General features: G+C 42.2%; 1 protein-coding gene across 6 annotated transcripts in view; it reads left to right on the forward strand.

The window, feature by feature from the left end:
- Positions 1-20,421, forward strand: part of Patj (PATJ crumbs cell polarity complex component) — a 302,937-nt gene that overhangs the window by 141,361 nt on the left and 141,155 nt on the right. The window contains exon 1 of one of the 6 annotated variants that reach the window (XM_060365930.1): positions 690-1,208. The exons of the other annotated variants lie outside the window; for them this stretch is intronic. Coding sequence (XP_060221913.1) covers positions 1,187-1,208 — 22 coding nt within the window. The 5' untranslated portion in view covers positions 690-1,186. Of the gene's footprint in view, positions 1-689; positions 1,209-20,421 lie in introns of those variants that run through there. 6 annotated transcript variants of the gene reach the window in all.

The raw sequence follows: 20,421 nt of genomic DNA on the forward strand, positions 1-20,421 counted from the left end.
TTATAATTAAGTGAAATAAGTAGTTTTGTTTTGTTTCGTTTTGTTTTTCCGAGCTATATGATTAGAGGTTGGTAATACTGGTGTCCTAATTTAGCTTTTTTGAATTGTGAAAATGTTCAAAGGTTCAGCCCTTGCTATAATTCAGGTGAATTTAACAAAAGTATAAAAATGTAAAAGGGTATTGTTGAAAAGCTTTGAGCTGCATTTAAATTGTCTTGTGTGTTCCTGACTTTTTTTTTCCACTTGACACGAGAAGCAGTAATCACAAAAATGATTTTTTAAAAATCTGCAGTTAACACAGAAAGGTTGGACAACACTGAAATGATTGACAGATTTGGAATGTAATGCAAATGACAGACATCTTTGCAGTTTGCCATATACTGTTGAGCAAGGTTGGGTGGATGAAGTGGCTTTAGGTTTTTTGTTTTTTTAACAGTTTCTATAATAAATTACCTTTCCCTCCCCTTAAATTCCCCCTCCCAAAGCTGACTTGTATTTAAAGTGTCAGAGACCACTAAGGAGTGATAATTAAGGCATTACAGTTAGGGCTGATTACTTTGTGACAAACCTGATTTTGTGCTAGAAGCAGCAAGGAAAAGTTAATGACAGTGCTGAACTGGGGGCAGGCTCAAATCCATAGCTCCTTCTAATTGACATTGGAAACATACTGCCCCCCAGAGCAGTGCTTCTCAGTAGGAAAACGGGACACGAACATGCTATCAGTTGAAGTTGGCCGCAAAACGGTTGCATTTATGTTGCCTCCTGCTCTGAAATAGAACTGTCTTCCCCGTGTGAGCAGGCTGACTAGTGTCACAGCCTGCAGCATGCAGTCCCTGTGTGAGCAGGGTGCCCGAGTGTCAGAGCCAGCAGCCTGCAGCATCCAAGGATCCGACTGGAGAACCAGGGATTTTTGCCTCTCCCCAGCAGTCCTCTCCCGGCAGCTTTCACCTACTACTGGCAGATGTGACTGTTAGCCTGAGGGAGAGACTGAAATTAGCTTAATTGGTAATTGTTTTCCATGGTAGAAACAGAATGACAGGCTGCCCCTAAAAAGAATAAAATCTAAGGAAAAAAGAAAATAGGCCCAAGGTCGTGGGAAGAGAGGGCAGAGTCGTGGCAAGAGTGGAGCAGCTTCCAGCATCGACTGTCAGGAATGCAGAAGCCCTGAAGGGAACACTCCTGCAGCATGGTCCACGGGGGTTTCCCAGGTAAGACTTGTGCTGCTGATGAGACCTGCAGCAGAGGCTTGCAGGTCTGCAAGCAGACCTTGCCGACTGCAGCCGAGGCTGTTTGGATGTTGGTGTAGAATATCGTCGTTTTTAAAGATCGGAATGGCAGTAAACTAAGGCAGCTCTCTTAAGTGAGAGAGAAGGGCACTTAGGCATGAGCAAGGTGGAGGCATGCGGGAAGCCTCCCGGTGCCTTCAGCCGGAATCATCCTGACGGTGCTTTTGGAAAGTGAGATAGTTTATCAGACTGTCAAGAATATGTTAGCAGTTTCTGTGCCAAAATCCTTAACACTCCGTGAATGCACTCTGCTTGCCTTTCAGCACCATGATGGAGTAGTAGATCTCCTGGACCTTTCTTACCATTATTTGTGGCTTCACTATGATGAAAAGGGAAAGGTATTTACATTAGAATGAGGGTATTCAGATGAATTTTTAAAAATTGAGCAGTCAGCATTTTGGATGTACATGAAAAGCAGCGTGTCACTAAGCAATCAGGACCTCACTCAAAAGGCTGCTTTTCCTTAACTTGTAATTAGCCCCTCAATAGTATTTGGTCATTTGATTCATTAGGTTGGGGGATCAGCCTCTGCAAGCATCCCCAACAGCTTCCGTGCTAAACATAACATTCTGAAAATTACTGCTAAGTTGACAGTAGGGAGCTCTTAATAGCATATGCTTCTGTTTGAATTTTTGAAAATTAATGTGTTAATTTATCCAGTTAAAATGTAAAATCTTTAGAACCAATAAGGGTCTTCATAAGTCCCTTTGTCTGTGGGGTCAGTTTTACTCAGAGTTGGGTGCAGCGTGACTTTCTTTTCATTTTCAGCAGAATGACTCAAGTCAGGTGTTCTGAACTAGCAGGACATATGCAGCAGTCCTGCTTTAAGCAAGGAAGCCTCACTCCTCGCTGTTCTCTCAGGGTAACTGAGCACCACCTTGGCTCTTTCCCGCAGCATCACTTGTGGGTATTTTGGTGTAAGGGTCCTGCAGGACCTACTATCCAGTCTGCATCTTTACTTTGCAGGAAATATTTGAGCTGTTAAACAGATGCGTCACAGATTTCCCATCGGGGCAACTGTCTTCACTGTGTTTGTTTCTGTTGTGCGGTTAGAATTGCTTTCTGGTAGCTAGCTGTCTGTCATCTTTTCAATACTATTCAGACTTGCATTGGCAAAGAAATTGTGGGGATCAGTAGAACCTGGTAGATCAGGCTGCTTCTCTAGACACCATAAGCCATTTCTCATTGTGTTTGTATTTCAGTTTCTTGGGGTTTTTTGTTGTTGTTGTTTGGTTTGGTTTGGGTTTTTTTGTTTTTCCTTAGATCAATCCAAATTATAAATACACTCAAATCTCCTCACTACACTGAAGTTGCTATTGTTCATGCTTGAAAGCCATGGTAAAACCCTCAGGAGTTGCCATAGCCATTTTCTGGAAAGTGCTTTCCGTGGACCAGTCATTAGGAATTCTCACACCCTTTGCATTTAATCACAATACTATCTGAACTCCGTTTTAAAATGGTGACTAACTAAATGCATGCTGTTGTAGAGAACTGTGTGCTGCGTGTTATGTCCATCTGTCTGTCTGTCATCGAGCTGTGTATCTAGGTATCATCTATCTGTCATCTATCTCTCTGTCTATTATTTATCTGTCATGTGTCATCTGTCTATCATCTATCTGTTATTTCTCTGTCATCTATCATTTGTCTATCATCTATCTATCTATCTTATTTATCATTTGTCATGTGTCTATCATTTATCCATCTATTATTTATCTGTAATCTATCATCTATCTAATATCTGTCATCTATCATTGTCTGTCTCATTTATCTATCATCTATCTATCATGTGTCATGCATGTGCCTACATGAGTTCATGTATACCACATACCTATAGTTACCCACAGAGGTATGGGACTTCAGATCTGGAGTCACAAGAGGTTGTAGTCACCTGGTGTAGGTGCTAGGAACCAAACCTGGGTCCTCTGCAGGAGTAATAAGCACTCCTAATCACTGAGCCATCTCTGCAGTTCCTAACTCCTAATGTCATAGTCTGATACTGTGTTCATTGTTTCTGCCCTCGATTAATATTATTTAGTTAGTTTGCATGGAGGGAGGAGGTCATTGGTGTCTTAAGCTTGATACACTGTCTATCATGATTCTGTCTAAAAATAGAGTAGGTATGAACGAAGTAAGGTGGGCATGCTTGTCATTGCAGTATTTGAAGTAGGAAGATTCTTGTGATTCTGAGACAGAGCAACGGGGGGTGGGGAAGTTTGAGAAGGAAAAGGTGAAGGGAGGGAGAGAGGGAACAACAGAGAAAACTGACAAATCCTTTGAGAGCTAAGAAGCACTGAGAGCAGGGCCAGTAGGAGGAAGAAGAAAGAATTTGAGCCAAGAAGGTGCCCCTCATACTGTGTTCTGCCTTACAAGTTAACGTATTTTCTGAATTAGAAATTATAATTGTAGTTAACCCAATGAGCCTGTATGTTAGAACACTGAAATATAATTTCTGGTTTCATTTATTTCCCTTTTTAAAATGTTTACTGTATACTCTGCTAATGCTTTATACACTTTATTTTCTTCTTAGTCTCTCATATAAATTTATGCGTTATTGCTCTTTATTTTATAGGTGAGGCATATGTATTTTCACTAATCCAGTCCATCTGCAGAGTCAAATTGAAAACTGTTCTCTTAGTTGGTACTGTATTTTCTTTTATATCTACTCATGGGGCAGGTGGATGTGCAAATTAGTTTATCCTACCTCCAAAACACGCTGCCGGTCTAAATTCAGAAAAGCATCCATTGCATCCTTCAGCACTCCACATTTTTAATATTGAAGGTTCCCATTCAAGCAAATGAGGCTGAACTGGGAAAATTACAGTAATGGAGGCGTGCCATGAGCTGAAGGGTACACCTCACCGAGGCACAGCGCAGCATTAGCCAGGCCTCACTCTCAGCGCCAGCAGATGAGGTCTCTTCCTCCACTGAAAAATTAGTGCATCAGGTCTCCTGACGTTAGCCAGGTGGAAATGGGTGAGTTGATGGCTTCATGAATGTTGAGGTAAAATTCAGAAAGCTTATACTCCAAGTCATTTCTTATTTCTGTACTTGTCCTGGTTGAGAAGGGTGGTGTTAGTATTTTATTCAATAGCGTCAAATAGTATTTTATGCAATTCAAGAGCCAATTGCATTTGGCTCTTCGCTCAGTGGTTCTTACGCCTGCATCAAGTGCTCAGTATCCTGCAGTATCTGCTGCTGCCTCGAATCTTAACGAATCCAGCACAGATGTGGGGCATCCTGGGAATGGGAGTCCTCACAGTCTCACGAAGCACAGATCTTATAGTATACAAAATTCTAAGAAAGAGATTTATATCTGTTGCCTAGAATTGGAATACTATGATGCTGCTTTTTGTTGTTTTTGTTTGGTTTAGTTTTGTTTCGTTTCATTTTTCCAGACAGGGTTTCTCTGTGTATCCCTGGCTGTCCTATAGAACGAACTCTGTAGAACAGACTGGCCTGGAATGCAGAGATTGCCCGGCTCTGCTTCTCAAGTGCTAGGATTAAAGGTGTGTGCTACCACACCCAGCTCATGGTTTTGTTTGTTTGGTTGGTTGGTTGGTTGGTTGGTTTTTTGTTTTTTGTTTTTTGTTTTTCAAAAAACAATAACAAAATGTAGCCCATCCTTGCCTGGAAATTCTGGCCTGGAACTCAGTATTCAGCCCAGGGGGAACTTGTAGCTCTCCTTCTCACAAGTGTGGAAACTTCAGATATAAGAACCAGACTTGTTGGAAAGGTTTTGATATGTCTGCAGGAATAAGGGATTCCTGTATTCTATGTCAGTTATGACTGTTTCTCTGTGCCATGAGGAACCACCAAAGTCTCCTTTTCATGTTCATTGCTTTGCTTCCTCAAATGTCAGGTGTTGTGTTGTATGTTCAATAGCTTACAAGTTATTTAGTCCCTTGTTTTGATTATTCTTTAATAAATTACCTCGGAGCAGGTAGATAATCTGGATTACATAGTAACACAACTGTGGCAACTTCCTTCCTGTTTTTCAGGCCCCTGAGATCTGTAATCTGTTTTTTTAGGATTTAATTACTGCTTTCCCTGTGAGCACGGTATTTGTGACTTGTAATGCTATGCTGAGATTAGCTGCCTAGGTTTTGCTTTTCTAATAGTAAATTGTGGTCTTCAGTCTCCCTACATTCATTTTACACAAAGATACAAGACAGTGGAACATATTTGTTCTGTTTTTGACCCCATGAAGGGAGGGTCAGAAATATGGAGGAAGCTAAGTAGCTCAGTGGCCCAGGAACAGAGTACCAGGTGAGGAGAACAGGAGGGTGTGACAGCCGCAGTCCACAGAGATGTGGCCCAGGACTGGAAGAGAAGCCCAGGAAGGAAGTAGGGCCACTATCAGATGTGCTCCAGGGCGTGTCTTCATACAGTGTCTAACAATGCTGGCTCAGAATTGCTATGGTTTTCACATTACATATGACACATCCTAGGAATGCTCATCAGAGATAGCTCTGAGGTTCTCAACCACTACTGGCAGAGGTGGGTTTGTGCCCAAATCCAAACCCCAACTCCATGTTCTTCTTCCTTTGTTGAAGAAGCTGAGCACTCGGGATTCAGACCTAGAGATTTAGGAGATTGAGTGGTCCATGCTCCCCCAAAGCACTCAGGAATTCACTCTTGAGAGAGAGAACTGCAGATGTCTTTTAAACTGGGCAGCCAGAATTTGCCCGTGAGCACCTCCTTGACTGCTTCTGGGTGATGCTAATACCATAATTCCACTAAAGTTTAAACAAAGGTGACCTGCCTGGGAATGTTAAAATATAGTCAGTGTCCCATTCTCAGCATCTCAAGGCCATAGCTCTATATGAGTTAGTTGAGTGCTTCCTGTATGGAATTGATGTTTTAGGGATACAAAAATGAGTGGGACCTGGTCCTGATGGAGTGTCTGGTCTCTGAGAGAGATAGTTGTGAGTCCTGTCTCAAGAGGCAGGAAAACCTTGGCTTTAAGAGTTTCAGGCAACTTTTTGAAAAAGAATCCATGGCTTGGGTTGAAATACAGGCCTGTGCTCCACAACCTGGTGCTTTGGGGCGGATCACTTGGTCCCTCCCAGTCTCCAGAGTTCCTTATGTCTAAGAGGGACTATGGAAGTGTTATATGAGATCATTTATTTGAAGGTAACTATGTACTGTGTAGCTCAGTTATCGTTATACACTGGAATTGGGAATTGGCCCAAATAGATTTCGGTTGTCATCAAGTAGTGGTTTCTAGGCTTGCTTTCTCCGTGGCTGTGCTCCTCACTTCTTCCTCTGAGGTACAGCCTCTCTTTATTTATTTTATTTTGTTTTGTTTTCTTGTGAGAATAGCAGTTGGTCACTAATGTGTTAGATCCTCTCCTGGTTCCTCCTGTCAGCTGCTTTCAACATGGGATCAAATTAATGCTGTTACATCTTTGTGTCTGAAAAAACTTACCAAAAAAGTTACTAAAAGCACAAAGCACAGTCATAAATGCTTTAGAGCTCGGCACAATACCTGCCTCTGAGCTAACATAGTCTGCTACTCTGTGGGAAGGGAGTGGGTGACAGGCATCTGCTGGTTTTGACCATCTTTGGTATCTGTTTTGTGTCATTGTCACAGTCCTAGCAGCCGGATGTTCAAAATATAAACCTTTTTTGATAGATTGTTCAGGTATATGGGAGAAATGTCTCCTCCCCTTGAGCAGCTTTTATGTGCAGCTTGTGGTCTTCTTCCTGACTCACTTTAGACAAATGCAGACCTACGTCACAACCTGAAGTACCATTTCCAGCTGGACTTCTTAAAATAAGCTCTCGTTTATTATAGAAAGAATGTATATAATTTACCATTTAACACTCTTATGTGTATGTGGTTTCATAGAGGTTAGCTTTTTATTTTGAGTGTATGTGTGTGTATGTGTGTGCATGAGCATTTGCAACCTGTGTAGAGCTCAGAAGACTCCTTGCAAACTTGGTTCTGGCCTTCCATAGTGGGTTCCAAGGATCAAGCTAAGGTTGTTGGGCTTGGTGGCAAATGCTTCTTGAGTCATCTTGACAGGGAGGCAGCGATTTACACTGGTATAAACCAGCTCTCTTCAGATCGTTTTTATCCTCTCAAACTAAAACTCTGTACTCATTAAACAACATCCCTAACCTATGGACTCCTGATAACCACCACTGTATTTCCTATTCCTGTGGGTTTTGATCGTACCCCATTAAAGAGAATCATACACTATTTGACCTTATGTGGCTGACTTGTCCCACTTAGCACAGTGTCATCAGGGTTCATACATACTGTAATAGATGACAGGATTTCCTTCATTTTAAAAGCCGCATGGTATTTCACTGTGTAGGCACCACATTTAATTATCCATTCATTCATTGGTAGACGCTTAGGCTGCTTCCACCTCTTGGCAGCTGTGATGGGCACTGCTATGAATAAAGATGTTGATCTCTTCAAGATTTGCCTTTAGATCTTTTGGAAGTATATTGAGATTGGTCAATCACATGGCAGTTAGACCTGTTAAGATTTTTGAGGAATTGTCTTGCTTTTTCTATAGCAGTTGTACCATTTTGGCATCTAACACTCATGCACACACAAGTTCAAGTTCTCACAACATTTATATCTTTATAACAGCCATGCAAATGAAATAATTGACTGTGGTTTTGATCCTTATTCTGTCGTGCTCAGTGATGCTCTCACATGCATCCTGGTAGTTGTATATAATCTTGGAGTAGTGTCTCTTCATGTCCTTTGCCCATTTTTAAAGTGATTTTTTTTTCATTTTATTGATGAATTACACGTTTTTCAGTGTACATTCAGAATATGAACAACCTATCAGGACATTATTTATTCAGCTTGTGCCTTTTCAATATGTCGAATGAAACATTAATTTTTATATCGACCCTATTTGTCTATCTTTACTTTTGGTGTCATGTTCAAGAAATCATTACCAAATTCAGGTTGAAGCATTGCCTTATTTCCTTCTAGAAATGCTATGCTATGAGGAATAGACCTTATTTACCTAGTCTATTTTAAGGACCACCGTTAGGCCAACAGTAAAATTTTCAGTTTCTCTTCCCTTTCCCCTCCCCTGATAATCAGTGTTCTCTGCCGGAGCATATTTGCTGTGATGGATGTGTAAGACCTGGGGTCTCACAGCTCAGGAGTTCAATTGCGCCCTTCCCAGAAACTCCCCCAGACCAAGACTCGTTGCAAAAGCAAGAGGTTTATTAACCATTGTACAACGGGGTCACCCCTGCAGGTCAGCAAAGAGTGGCACCGGGAGACAAAGGCCTTTAGGTTTTTAAAAGAAAAATTGTGGGAGATTTGAAGTTCTAGTTTTGGCAATTTAGGATTGGATGAGGAAGCTATAAAGTAAGATAATTGGTTAGTGTTAGGTGCTCAAGCTTGGCCAGTCCTGCCAAGATTGGATGCAGCTGCAATTGAAGGTGGGGGTGGTTAGCTCATCCTTGAAGATTAGGGCTGCGGGCTCTTGGCTGGAGGTCAAAAGCTACTCAGAAGAAGTCTGGGTTTGTTGCTAAGAAACACTATCTCAAGGACAAGGGTCTGGTCGTTCTTTTGCTGAGTGAAGGTCATTGCTTGCTTGCCCTTTTTTTATATCTGTCCTCACAGATAGGGTCACATTCCTTCACTCTCTGGAAAGGTACGAAGAGGCTTTAGCTTAACCTGGACCTAAAACTCAAAACTATAGGCTTTAGAAGACATATAGGTTACAAAGTTAGCCTAACCCTTTCAGATGGACTGCTCTGACACATGCTCACTGTACCAGCCTGTAGTCTGCAGTAGACAGCGCTCTCACTGTTGCACGTCCACAGCTTCTGACAGGGCTACAGTGGACACCTGAGCAAGTCTGCCCAAGAAGTGCCCAGATGACAATTTAACTGCCTTAAATGTTCTCTGCAACACCCACTCATTGCCTCTCTCCCTGTTAGGGGCTTATTTAATCTTTAATTAAGAAGCCTCTGACTATTCAAAAGATACCACTATCAGCATTTTTTGTCACTTGATTTCATACTCATTGAAATAAAAACTATCCTTTAAAAATTGCCAGCTCCTTTGCCCCCTTTCAAGCACAGCAGCCTTTATTCTTACATAGGTCTTTGGACTGTTTTGTGAAGCCTGTGAGTCAAAGCTGGCAGGATTATTTCTGTTTATTCCATGACTAGATGAGGCTAGACTAAGTAAATTATCTATCTATTTTGTAGACTTCTTGTCTACAAAATAGTCAGGTATCTAAACCCTGTCAGTAGCTCCTCCTCATACTTCCACATTAGTTGCCCTGGGCCTCAGAACTGTGTAAGCACCCAGTGCCCTGTGCAGCAGGAAGGAGGTCTTGCTGGTGGCTGCTTTCTTCCCTAGGGTCTCTATGTGCCCTTTAGTTCAGAAATGCTGGCACTCAAACTCAAGACTCTAGGTGTGCAAGGCAAATGCTATACCTCTGCGATGAACTCTGAGCTCTGTTGAAAATCTCATAGGAACGGAGAGGCTGTGGAATGAAATTGTTAAATATGAGTATTTATTATTGCCCAGTGTTATTTGAATGAAACAAATTATGTTTATACACATTATGATAAATGATAAAAATCATGTACCCCCCCATTAAACTATTTCAAAGGTCTCATGGGATAATTCTTATCACTGTTTAAAAATTAATTTCTGTGCAACCTTGTGCCTGTTAAATTCTGAGTCTGTTTACTCTTGTGTAAAGTAAAGACAATTATAACAATAATTTTAAAACGTCCTGTGTAATTAAAACTGGTTTAATGGAGCTTTTAGGAACTGTAGGAGATAAGGAAAGCTGTGTCTGGGGAGGAAACAAACTTTAGGCATGGAGCTCTGGTAGGCATGAGGCACCATGCTGAACTCTTTACATTGTTAAGTTCTCAGATTCCTTGGGTGGAAAGTGATGGACGTGACATTAACTACTTTGTAAGAGGCTGATAGTTACAATATAGCAAGATGGAATTTGAAAAGGAGCACTTTCTTTAACCAGCTCTTTTTAACTTTACCATGTGTCTTTTAATAAAAGTCTTTGACCCCAAAGTTTGTTTCTAAATAATAAATAAATGAATGACCCCCAAAAGACACCATTACCATTTTAATCTTCCTCATTGCAGTAGGAAGGTTTGTGTGCATGAGTGTGCGTCCATGTGCATGCATGTCTGTGTGCGTGCACGTGTGCATGTGTTTTGTTTTGGTGGTGGTGTTATTGTTACTATGAGATACTGAGGCTAAAAAACCCAGGGCCTGCCTAGCATGGTGGCACTTGGGATACAGAGGCAGGTAGATCTCTGTAACTTCAAGTCCAGCCTGGTCTACATAGTGAATTCTAGTACAGCAAGGGACACATAGATCTTTTCTCAAAACAAAACAAAACAAAACAAAACAAAACAAAACGAGAACAAACCCCACAGAACCTTGTGTTTTTTGGCAAATACTGTACCATTGGGCTCTATCTGCAGTCCTAACAAGAATTTTTGATGAACTTGTAACCCATTTTTTGATCAGTGTAGGTATTAAGGAATTTCTAAGTTTGTGTTTTTATATATCATTTTTATATTTATGCTAACCCTTCAGCTCTGCCTATGCTGTTGAGGGATAATTTCTTCCTCTCTGCTGCTAACAAGACAGTGCTGAACACAAACAATGAATGACTAATGACAGTCCAGCAGACCATTGCTGCGTCTCAGCTAGAATTCTGCTTCCTTACTGTAACTCTGAACCTTATTCCGAAAGTTATTGAGATAATGCTGTATAAGACCTGATTGCAAGTGCATGTGTAGAGAAGAGTTGGCTCTGTTTGCTGTCACTAAGGAGCCAGGTCACCTGGCAGATACCACATTATAATTCCTTTTCTACTTTCTCCTACAGTTTAATTATCTGAAACTATCATTTCCCCCCCACACACACACACCAGAAAATATAATTAAACACCTAATGCTGTCAGGGCCAGAGCAAGTGACAATGAATTGACACCCCTGGGGACCTTTGCAAAGCAGCTTTGCATGAGGCATCGGCTGGAAACAGAATCTGCCCAGCTTTTTCACCTTTCTGCTCTGCAATAACCACAGGGCATTTGCAACACAATACCCCTATGGTGACAAAAGCAAAACACAAAACAAAAAAGCCACTCCCTGTTCTGATAAGCACAGTGTAACACAAATGACGGTAAAGGGTGCTTTTAAAGTCATATTCTGTTTTCCTCGGTGCTGTCTTCATACTGCAAACAGTTTTGGGTGATACCTTGTAAGATTTATTTATACTTGGATCTCGTTTTTGGGGAACTGTACCGGCGATACCCATCACAGCACCTCGCCGTAGGTCTGTCTATACAGATCCTCTAAAATACTCTGATAACAGTGACTGCTTTGTCCCATCCCTAGAAAATGAGAGTTTGTAGGTTGGACAGAGAGGACAGAGAGCTGTGAAAATGGAGCATCACCCCAGCTGGTTTCAAGACCGTCCTTTGGGAAACACAGCTGCGGTGAACTGCTGCTCTAGCCGAAAAGCCTCATGGACACACAATGTTTTGTTACTTCCCTGCTGACGCAGATAAACTTCTCCGTGGGACTAACCTGATTTCACGTTGTTTTAACCGTAAGATGGTCAATGAACCTATATTTGTCTTTGTAGATTGATCATTTGCCAACTATCTCCCCCATTGCATGATTGCCTCAAAGCGTCTCCACACCTCTCCTTACCAGAGGGCTTTTGCTGAGTGGTCAGTCTCATGGCCTGAAATAACGAAGGAGCTGGGCCAAGACCTGTGCAAGTGAGGAGCAAAGATAGTATGCCCGCAACCTCAGTTCCGACCTGCCCCGGTTGCCTCAGTGTTGAGACTGGCAGTAGTTAGACTAGCCAGACTCGGGAATTTTGACTGCTGTTATTTGATATGCTGTTTGTTTTGATTAAGCTCTCTGACTCTCAGTGTCCTTGATTTCGAATTCTGGACTGGCTTCTTTGTCTCTCCAAACTAAGTGTGGTTGTTAAGAGGCTAGGTAGTGACTGCACACGTCATGTTGTCACGTGCCTGAAAGAGCCCAACAGTCCTTGGAACTTGTAGTGGTTTTGACAGTATCTAATTCATTCTTTTTCTTTTAATGTACCCCATCGTAAGTAGCAGAGTGCCTGTTACTGAACTGGCATTCAGAATTTTTAGTGAATAAATGGAGTAAAATTACTTATTACTCTGTCTTCTTAAATTACTTTTGGTCTCTTCCCCTAGACACCATTAACCCAGTTCACATGCATTTCCTCTCATTCTTGGGTAGATAGTTTGGTCCTGCTGAGTTGTCAGGCCTCCGATTCTTCCTCCTGCTGCGTAGTATTTCATCCCCAAACACTGGTCCCTCGTTTTAGCCTCGCTTTCCTAGGGCTGAGTGTCAACACCTGGCCTTAGCTGTAGTTCCGGGATTGCCTTTTCCATTCTCCAGCTCCGGACAGCTTGTCCATCCTTGTCTGGGTGTGTGCCCTAAGCCAGCCCATTGTCACCTCATGTGCTTCTCTCCTCAGCTCCGAGCACCAAACCTTAGCTCCCTGGCAGCCTTCCCACCCCCTTACTCACACAGGCAGACAGCTCGCAAACCCAGTGGGTTTGTCCTTCCTGCTGTTTTCTATTAAAATACACTAAATTTGCCTCCCTCCCCCACCATCATTCCACAGTTATCTTCTTGATCTTTCTGTGTCCTCCTCCTCTCTTCAAGCAATGCTGTATTTCCCACTGACTAGTTAAATTCCCGAGTTCCAGCCCTGGAGTCAGACAGTAGTTGTTCTTTCTGTGTCTTCCCCTAAGTCAGAAATTCCACGAGGATATAGATACATTTGTTTAGATTTTCTTCCTCACTCTAGTTGATATGAATACTGGATGCATCTTTATTGTGGAGAAGCATAAGGATTTGGGGTGGAGCACACCTCGACCTGACCTCGAGGAATGTCAGGTGTGGGCAGTTTCTATACCTGGCACTGGCCTCAGCTGTACTGTCTGAGGAAGAACATTCCTGTGTTACAGGGGTTTTCGGGTGTTTTTCTACTGTTGTGTATCTTTCCATTGTGAGATGTTCAAAGCTTTGCAAACATGAAAAGAAAAGTGGATGCCACTGTTTTTCTTGAACATATACAATATATACTGTGCTGGGTAGTTTTATGTCAACTTGACGCAACTGCAGGTCCAGTTTCAGTCATCTGAAAGGAGGGAACCACAATTGAGAAAATGCCTACATCAGATCTGGCTGTCGGACATCTTCTTAGTTAGGGAATGATATGAGAAGGCCCAGTCATTGTATGGGGATTCACACCTGAGCTGGTGGTCCTGGGTTCTACAAAGACAAAAAAAGTAGGCGAAAAAACCATGGAGATAGAGAGAGAAGATGGAACCGGGAGGACATGAGGGAGGGGCCTACAGTGGTGATGTAAAGTGAATAAATTAAAAAACAAGCACGGAGGGAAGGCCAGTATGCAGCACCCCTCCAGGACCTCTGTCAGCTTCTCCAGGTTCCCACTCTGAGGTCCTGCCCTGGCTTCCTTCAGTGATGGACTGCGATGTGGAAGTATATGCCCAATAAACCCTTTCCTCTTGAACTTGCTTTGGTCACAGTGTTTCATAACAGCAACAGTAATCCTAACCAGGACACATACCATTCTGCCTGATTCAATAATAACCAAGTTGTTCTACATTTCTTTCATCTACACATTATTTTTCTTTTATTTTTGCATTCCTAGCTATTTTGTCATTTCATACACACATAGACACTAATTACAAATACAGCTGCTGTAGCACACACTTACGCTAGAGAAGCTGAAGCAAGAGGATCAGAGTTCAAGACCAGACTGGGGAGATCCTGACTTAAAACAAAGAAAAGCACCATTAATGTACCCAGTACCCTTTTATTGTTTGTTTCCTAATGTATAATCCATCAGAAATTTTCTAGTTGGTTTGCTTATATCCAAAGTTTATATATTTTTTTTAAATGAACACTAAAGATGTACCCCAAAACTATATTAAAGTTTTCTGAATTTGCACGAGGCCTTCTCCAGGTCATTAAAGAGAATGTGACAACATCCATAATTTGATGCCTCCTTTTGCTCATTGCTTTTTTCTGGTGCCAAAGGACACTTCTTCTTTGACATCTGAAGCCATAGACTGTTATGCCTGGTTTTGACCTGGACATAAATGGAATCACGGAACACAAACCTTCCTGCCTTGCTCAGCTCGGCAGCATGCTTCTGATATTCAGTGATGTTGTTCCCTGTGAAGTACTTGCTTTTGTAATACTGCCAGTATAACAAACACACGTAGGGATGTGCGCTGTAATAGCCTCAGGTGGTAAGGAAGTGAGTCAGGTTGCAGAGGGCAAAAAGCCCCTAGCCAGAAAGACTCGCTTAGCCCCAGCGTGATCACTCTGCTCCACCTGTGGACACAATGTTCCCTGGATATGGAAAACCCACCCTGCTGCCAGACCAACCACAGAAAATAGCTGTAACTTCCTGGTAGCTGTGTGTGTGTCTGCCTGTCCCTCTGCCTCTCTCAGCCTCTCTGCTCGGCCTTCATCCTGTGGAAAGGTTGAGGCCTTCACTGATCCAGTCAAGCAGTCCCAGTCTGTTGACTAAGTCCGACTGCTTCTCTGCCTCATTTTTCTTAGGATGTGCTTGTTTTTCCTGCAGTAAGTGGATGTTGTGAAGGGTCTCATTGATGATGTATAGCGTGCCAAGAGGCAACCATAGTGTCTAACCAGAAAAACTCACTTTAATTGTATTATTAATGTGAAACCTTGTGTTTAAGTTTTCTGTCAGCATATTGGTTGGATTAGTTTTGAGTCACCTGATGGGAAAATTGTAGATTTTTCTTCTAGTTGGGGCCTCCCTACTCCTACACATACACTGTATGCTTTTTTTTTTTTTTTTTCAGGAAATAATAATTCTTGCTCAAGTTGTCTCTCTTAATTTATCTTATTTTATTCTATTTTTGTCTAATACAGATTCAATTTTTTTAAGGAAAGAGAAGGAAATTTTTATTTTATCTTATTTTTGTGTCTAACACAGATTCAATTTTTTGTGCATAAAGAGGAGGAAAAAAAATTTAAAATGTAGTACTTTTTGGTGCCGTCCCAGATTCTCTCATGGACTTCAGAGGCCAAGTCTCTGCAGTGCCCAACTTTAGCACCCTGTGTCATACTGTGAGTCATTGTTCTCACCTTCATTTTAGTTCCCTTATGGTAAAACTGAGGATTTTTTCTATCAGAATCTTCATAAAAACCAGAGGAACAATGTCTAGCACATAAGAACAGCCGGAATATTAGTTCCTCTTGTCCTTCATGGTTTCAAGGTTTTGTATTTCGATTGCTAATTTCCCATAACGATTTGTGGAGTGTTGTCAAGGCTGCATGTTGGCAAGAATATTGACTGTCCTTCTGGCTTGACTTTTTGTTGTAAGTTCACTTTATGCTAATGTGTTGTCATCATTTTCCATTTGGTATAAACATTCACCTGAGATTTACCACTTTAGCTCATATTTTACTTCTTTTGATTAGCTGTGGTTTTCCTTCAGATAGTTTTACTTCTCAAAACTACGTGGACCCTAACTCTAAAAATCAAATTTTTTCCTGAATAAGGAAAAAAAAAAAGAGTCTGGAATATTTATCATAATTATTTTTAACAAGTTACATTGTTCTTACCGTATAGACAAAATGTTTGTAATACTGCCTTTGTAGTGTCAGACTCTTTGTTATTGGAAGCAGATCAGAGAGCTAAACCATCTGAAACTGCGGTGAGTCTTTATTCCAGTGTGTTGAGCATTTGCTATTAAAATACTGGGCAGTGGCTTGAATTAAGTATCTTTCTGGGAGAAAGGCTTTGTTACTTAGCAACACCAAATATCTTGTGATGATGGCAAAGCACTTCAGACCCACTAGAGAAATCCTTCTGGCTTTCTTGGACAACAAAAAGACATCTGATGCGTTCATAGAGAATTATGAGCAACTAGAGATTTTTTTTTTAATAACATTGTCATAGGAGTGGAAAATCTATGTTTAAAACAAACTTGACTGCTGAGTAGAGCTTCAAGACTATTCTGTCCAATTATCCTGATCTGATATTCATTCAGGGTACGTAAGTGAGCCTGGGATAGAGGGAAGCTGGTGACTTATTTCCTTATCTGGTCTCCATGTAGAAGGGGAAAGCATCCAGTTGGTTTGAACTGGGAACCACAGCCCCTTCTCCAGCTCTGTGGATATGTACAGAGAAATAGCATCTTTCCATCTTAGGTCCTGATGCAGAATAACAGAAGAGAGAAAACAACTTTATTAAGTATAGGTTTTGTATGGCATGGGAACTTTGGGGAGGAAACAAAATCCAAAGAAAGGAATAATTTTAATAAAGAAATGGGTGGTCACTGGGCAGTGGTGCCATACACCTTTAATCCCAGCACTTGGGAGGCAGGGGCAGGTGGATCTTTGTGAGTTTGTGGCCAGCCTGGTCTACAGATTGAGTTTCAGGACAGCCAGAGCTTCACAGAGAAACCCTGTCTCACAAAAGGGGCAGGAGGAAGAAAAGGTAGTTTTGGAGAAGTGAGTAATGTGTGTTCTGATGGTGATGAATGGAGGCAAATGTGTCTGTGCAGTCTTCTCTCTTTTCAGGTAAGCGTGCTCCTTGCCCCAGTGTAGACAGGGCGTCAGAGGTAAGCATGCTCCTTGTCGAGTATAGACAGGGCATCAGAAGTAAGCATCTGCCTTGTCTCAGTGTAGACAGGACATCAGAGGTGAGCATGCTCCTTGTTCAGTGTAGACAGAACGTCAGAGGTAAGGATGCTCCTTGTCCAGTGTAGACAGGGTGTTAGAGGTAAGCATGCTCCTTGTCCAGTGTAGACAGGGCATCTTTGCAGTAACTTTAACAACCTCCTTGAGAACATTATGGCCTGCTTCAGGAGGTGAATAATCTTGTTTCTGCCATTTTCTCAGTTGGTCTATATCATTGGAAGAGGTGAGCTTGTCCTGCACCCAATAAAAAAGTCAACAAAAGTCATAAGATTGACAGTTTGGGTTTACCCATGCTCTCAGCTTCTTGGGAGGGAGAGGTAGACTCTCGGATTCAAGGCATTCTTCAGGAACATAGACAATGCAGTGAGACAGTCACAAAAAATGAACAAATGATAAGCAAACAAAAGGATGGTATAACTGAGGTGGCTTCTCCGTGGTTGGGTAAATCTCTAGCATGGATGTACGGGGCCTGGGTCCACCCTAGCACCACTGTGAATGACATAAAATAAAACCATTTGTGGTTAAGATCCTGTATCACTATAACACTATTTTAGTGCTTAAAGCTAGTATTATGTAGTTTATGAGTTGGTATATCCGGATTATGTACATATGTTTGTGTAAACAGAATAGAAAATATGAATTTTAAGTTGTTATTTTATGGGAGAATCTGGATGGATATTAATACTAAAAACACACTCTAAAATAGTGCATTGTCTGTGGTGTTGGAGTTAAGAGAATTGTTCTCTCATACACTTTCTTCCTTCTCTGCTAGTTGTGGAGAGGACTCCTGGTCGCCCTGAGCTCAGCCCTGCATGGGGTTCCCTGCTTAGAAGCACAAGTCTGCTGCTACAGAGCTGTTTGTGCTGACCAGCAGCACAGAATTGAAACTTAAGAGCTAGTAAATGTTGTCTTGATTTTTCAAAGATGTAGACCAAGTTCTGTGTTTGACCAACTTGACTTTCTGTCCCCTTTTGAAACTATAGTTCACTTTTCATTATACCCGCAGAGTAGAATACGGTTACTGGAAATTGCTTGGCTCCGGGAGAGGTGGAGGACCTACTTGGACATAAGAAGGAAGAGAGAAAGGACTGGGGTTCTAAAGGTCTCCACTGCATAGCCCAAGCAACCTCAGACTTAACCCTCAGTCAGGGTGGTAGAAGCAGGGCATTGTGAGGAGATGCAGCTTATGAAGGGCTGCTGCCTTCAAGCTGATGTCGTGATCTTTACAGGAAAAATGTACTGCATTGAACAGGAGGCCATTCTGTGGTGCCGCAAAGAATCACGTCAGTACCTTCTCTTGGTGACAGATTCATAAACATTGCCCAGTCTCACCAGTGTGGAATCTCAATACCTGGGGCCCAGTCACTATATCTTTTCAAGTATTTTCAAGTATTCTTTTCACTATTTCTTTTCTTGACAAGTAGCCTAAGAGGAAAAGCAGTATCTTTTCATTACCCATCACAAGGTTCATGGCAAAGACATCTATGACAAAAAAAGTCAAATTATCAGAAGAAAACATTATTTTATTTTAATACAATTTATCTATTGTTTTATGCCGTGGTGTACGTGTAGATGTCAGAGGATTGCTGGAGTGACTTGGTTCTCTGTCACTGTACCGTGTGTGTCCTGGGAACCGAAATGAGGTTGTCAGGCTTGGCAGCAAGCAATTTTTACCTTCTAAAAAATTCCCCTGGCCCCACTCATAATACTTAATGAGCTAAATTTCATGTGACACTGGATCCTTTAGAAATGAAGATCCATAAAAACCTCAGAATATTGTTTTTAAAGGCAGGCGACAGACAGGTGAGTGGGATGTGGTCTGGTGGCGCCAACACTGGCCTGCATTGGTCTTCCCCTCTGGGTATGGGGCAGGGCTCCTGTCACATGCACTTCCGGTAAGAGACGAGTGGAGGAGAGAGCGAGCTTTTTTGGCTTCAGTGGAGAATGAGGAGGTCTGTTCAGCCACCTGGATGAGGGACGGGGTGGCAGGACTTGGGTGGTTTTCCCAGCTTCTCTCAGTGTAACTTGTCATGGCCAAGCTGCTGTCGCTGGAGTGTTGCATTCTGAGTGCCGACAGTAGCTAGAACACTCCCCAAATGGGCAGGCCGGGCAACCAGTGGACTTAAAGAGGACCTCAGGATCCCGAGCTTAAGGCCTGCCTACGTCACACAGCAGGCCCTGTCTCAGAAAGAAAGCAAATGAGAGAAGTCATGAAGGAGGCTTCTTAATAGCCATCATTCCACTCATCCGAGGGAAGCTGTGGTGTGCTGAGCAGATTGCACTCCTGGGTCCAGCGGACACAATGGACCTCTGGCCAGATTATCTCAGCTACCTGTTGGTCATGCCATGTGTGTGGGAAGGAGTCAGGCACAGTGAGTGGCGAGTTCTCTTACAGTGTGATCTAAAGGTAGCGCTTCAGACTGAAGGAGGAATCTAAAGTCTGTTCCTCTTAAAGATAGTATTGGGTAAAAGTAAGAGGACTTGGTAGAAAAGAATATTTTAATTTCTGGTTATCCTGACTTCGTGGCCTTTTATAAGATCTTTCTTCTAAAGATGTTTTTCTCTGTAAAACAAAATTCAGGAGTCCATCTAGGCAGGGGCTGTGGGAGAAAGTGCCCTTGCTTGATTTCTTCGTTTTGTCTCTCTGAGGGATGGGGGAAACACAGCAACCAGTGAATGAAAGAAGTAAGATCATCGTCTTTTAATCCTCATCAAGCTGTGAGTCTAAAAACAAGTTGTAGGGTAATAGAAATTCTGAGGCTGTGAACAGTGTGTCCTGAGCAGGCATTTTGCCATCCTGGTGTTCTTCCTGGTAGATGGTGAGCTGCAGGCTTTATTTTGGAGCGATGCTAGGGATTGAGGCCAGGGCCTTGCACACGCCAAGCACACTCCTGCCACCATCGCATCCCTAACAGAGTGTGTTTTAAAAGAAAATTCCCACGTAGTAATTTGTTTTTCTAGTAGCGCTAATAAGTTTTGAGTATAAATCTGAAGATGAAATTATGCTACTCTTAAGTAAAAGAGGCTCCCTGGAAAAATTTATGATTCAGGGTCTGAAATGTGCCCTTCTTAGGGGCCAGTGTTGGGATGTAGCACAGAGCAATTGAAGAGCCTTTGGGCATCCTGTTTATGCCCTTTGGCAAGTGTAGCCTGACCTTAACACAGCAAAAATATGACGTGGGTACTGGCCGCAGTAGGTCAAAGAACAAGACATCAAGAAAGGTCTTTCAGATTTACTGTGAAGACACACAGTTAGAGCTGGCTACAGCCTCATTAGCTACTAGCTGGGTCACCCTTGGCAAGGGGCCTAATACACCAGCCTTTCTTCTCACATCCAGAATGAGGACATGATAGATCATTTTTACCAGAGAAGAAGGAAATGAAAGATTCA

This window comes from Meriones unguiculatus, chromosome 12, assembly GCF_030254825.1.
Source record: "Meriones unguiculatus strain TT.TT164.6M chromosome 12, Bangor_MerUng_6.1, whole genome shotgun sequence".
Taxonomy (NCBI): domain Eukaryota; kingdom Metazoa; phylum Chordata; class Mammalia; order Rodentia; family Muridae; genus Meriones; species Meriones unguiculatus.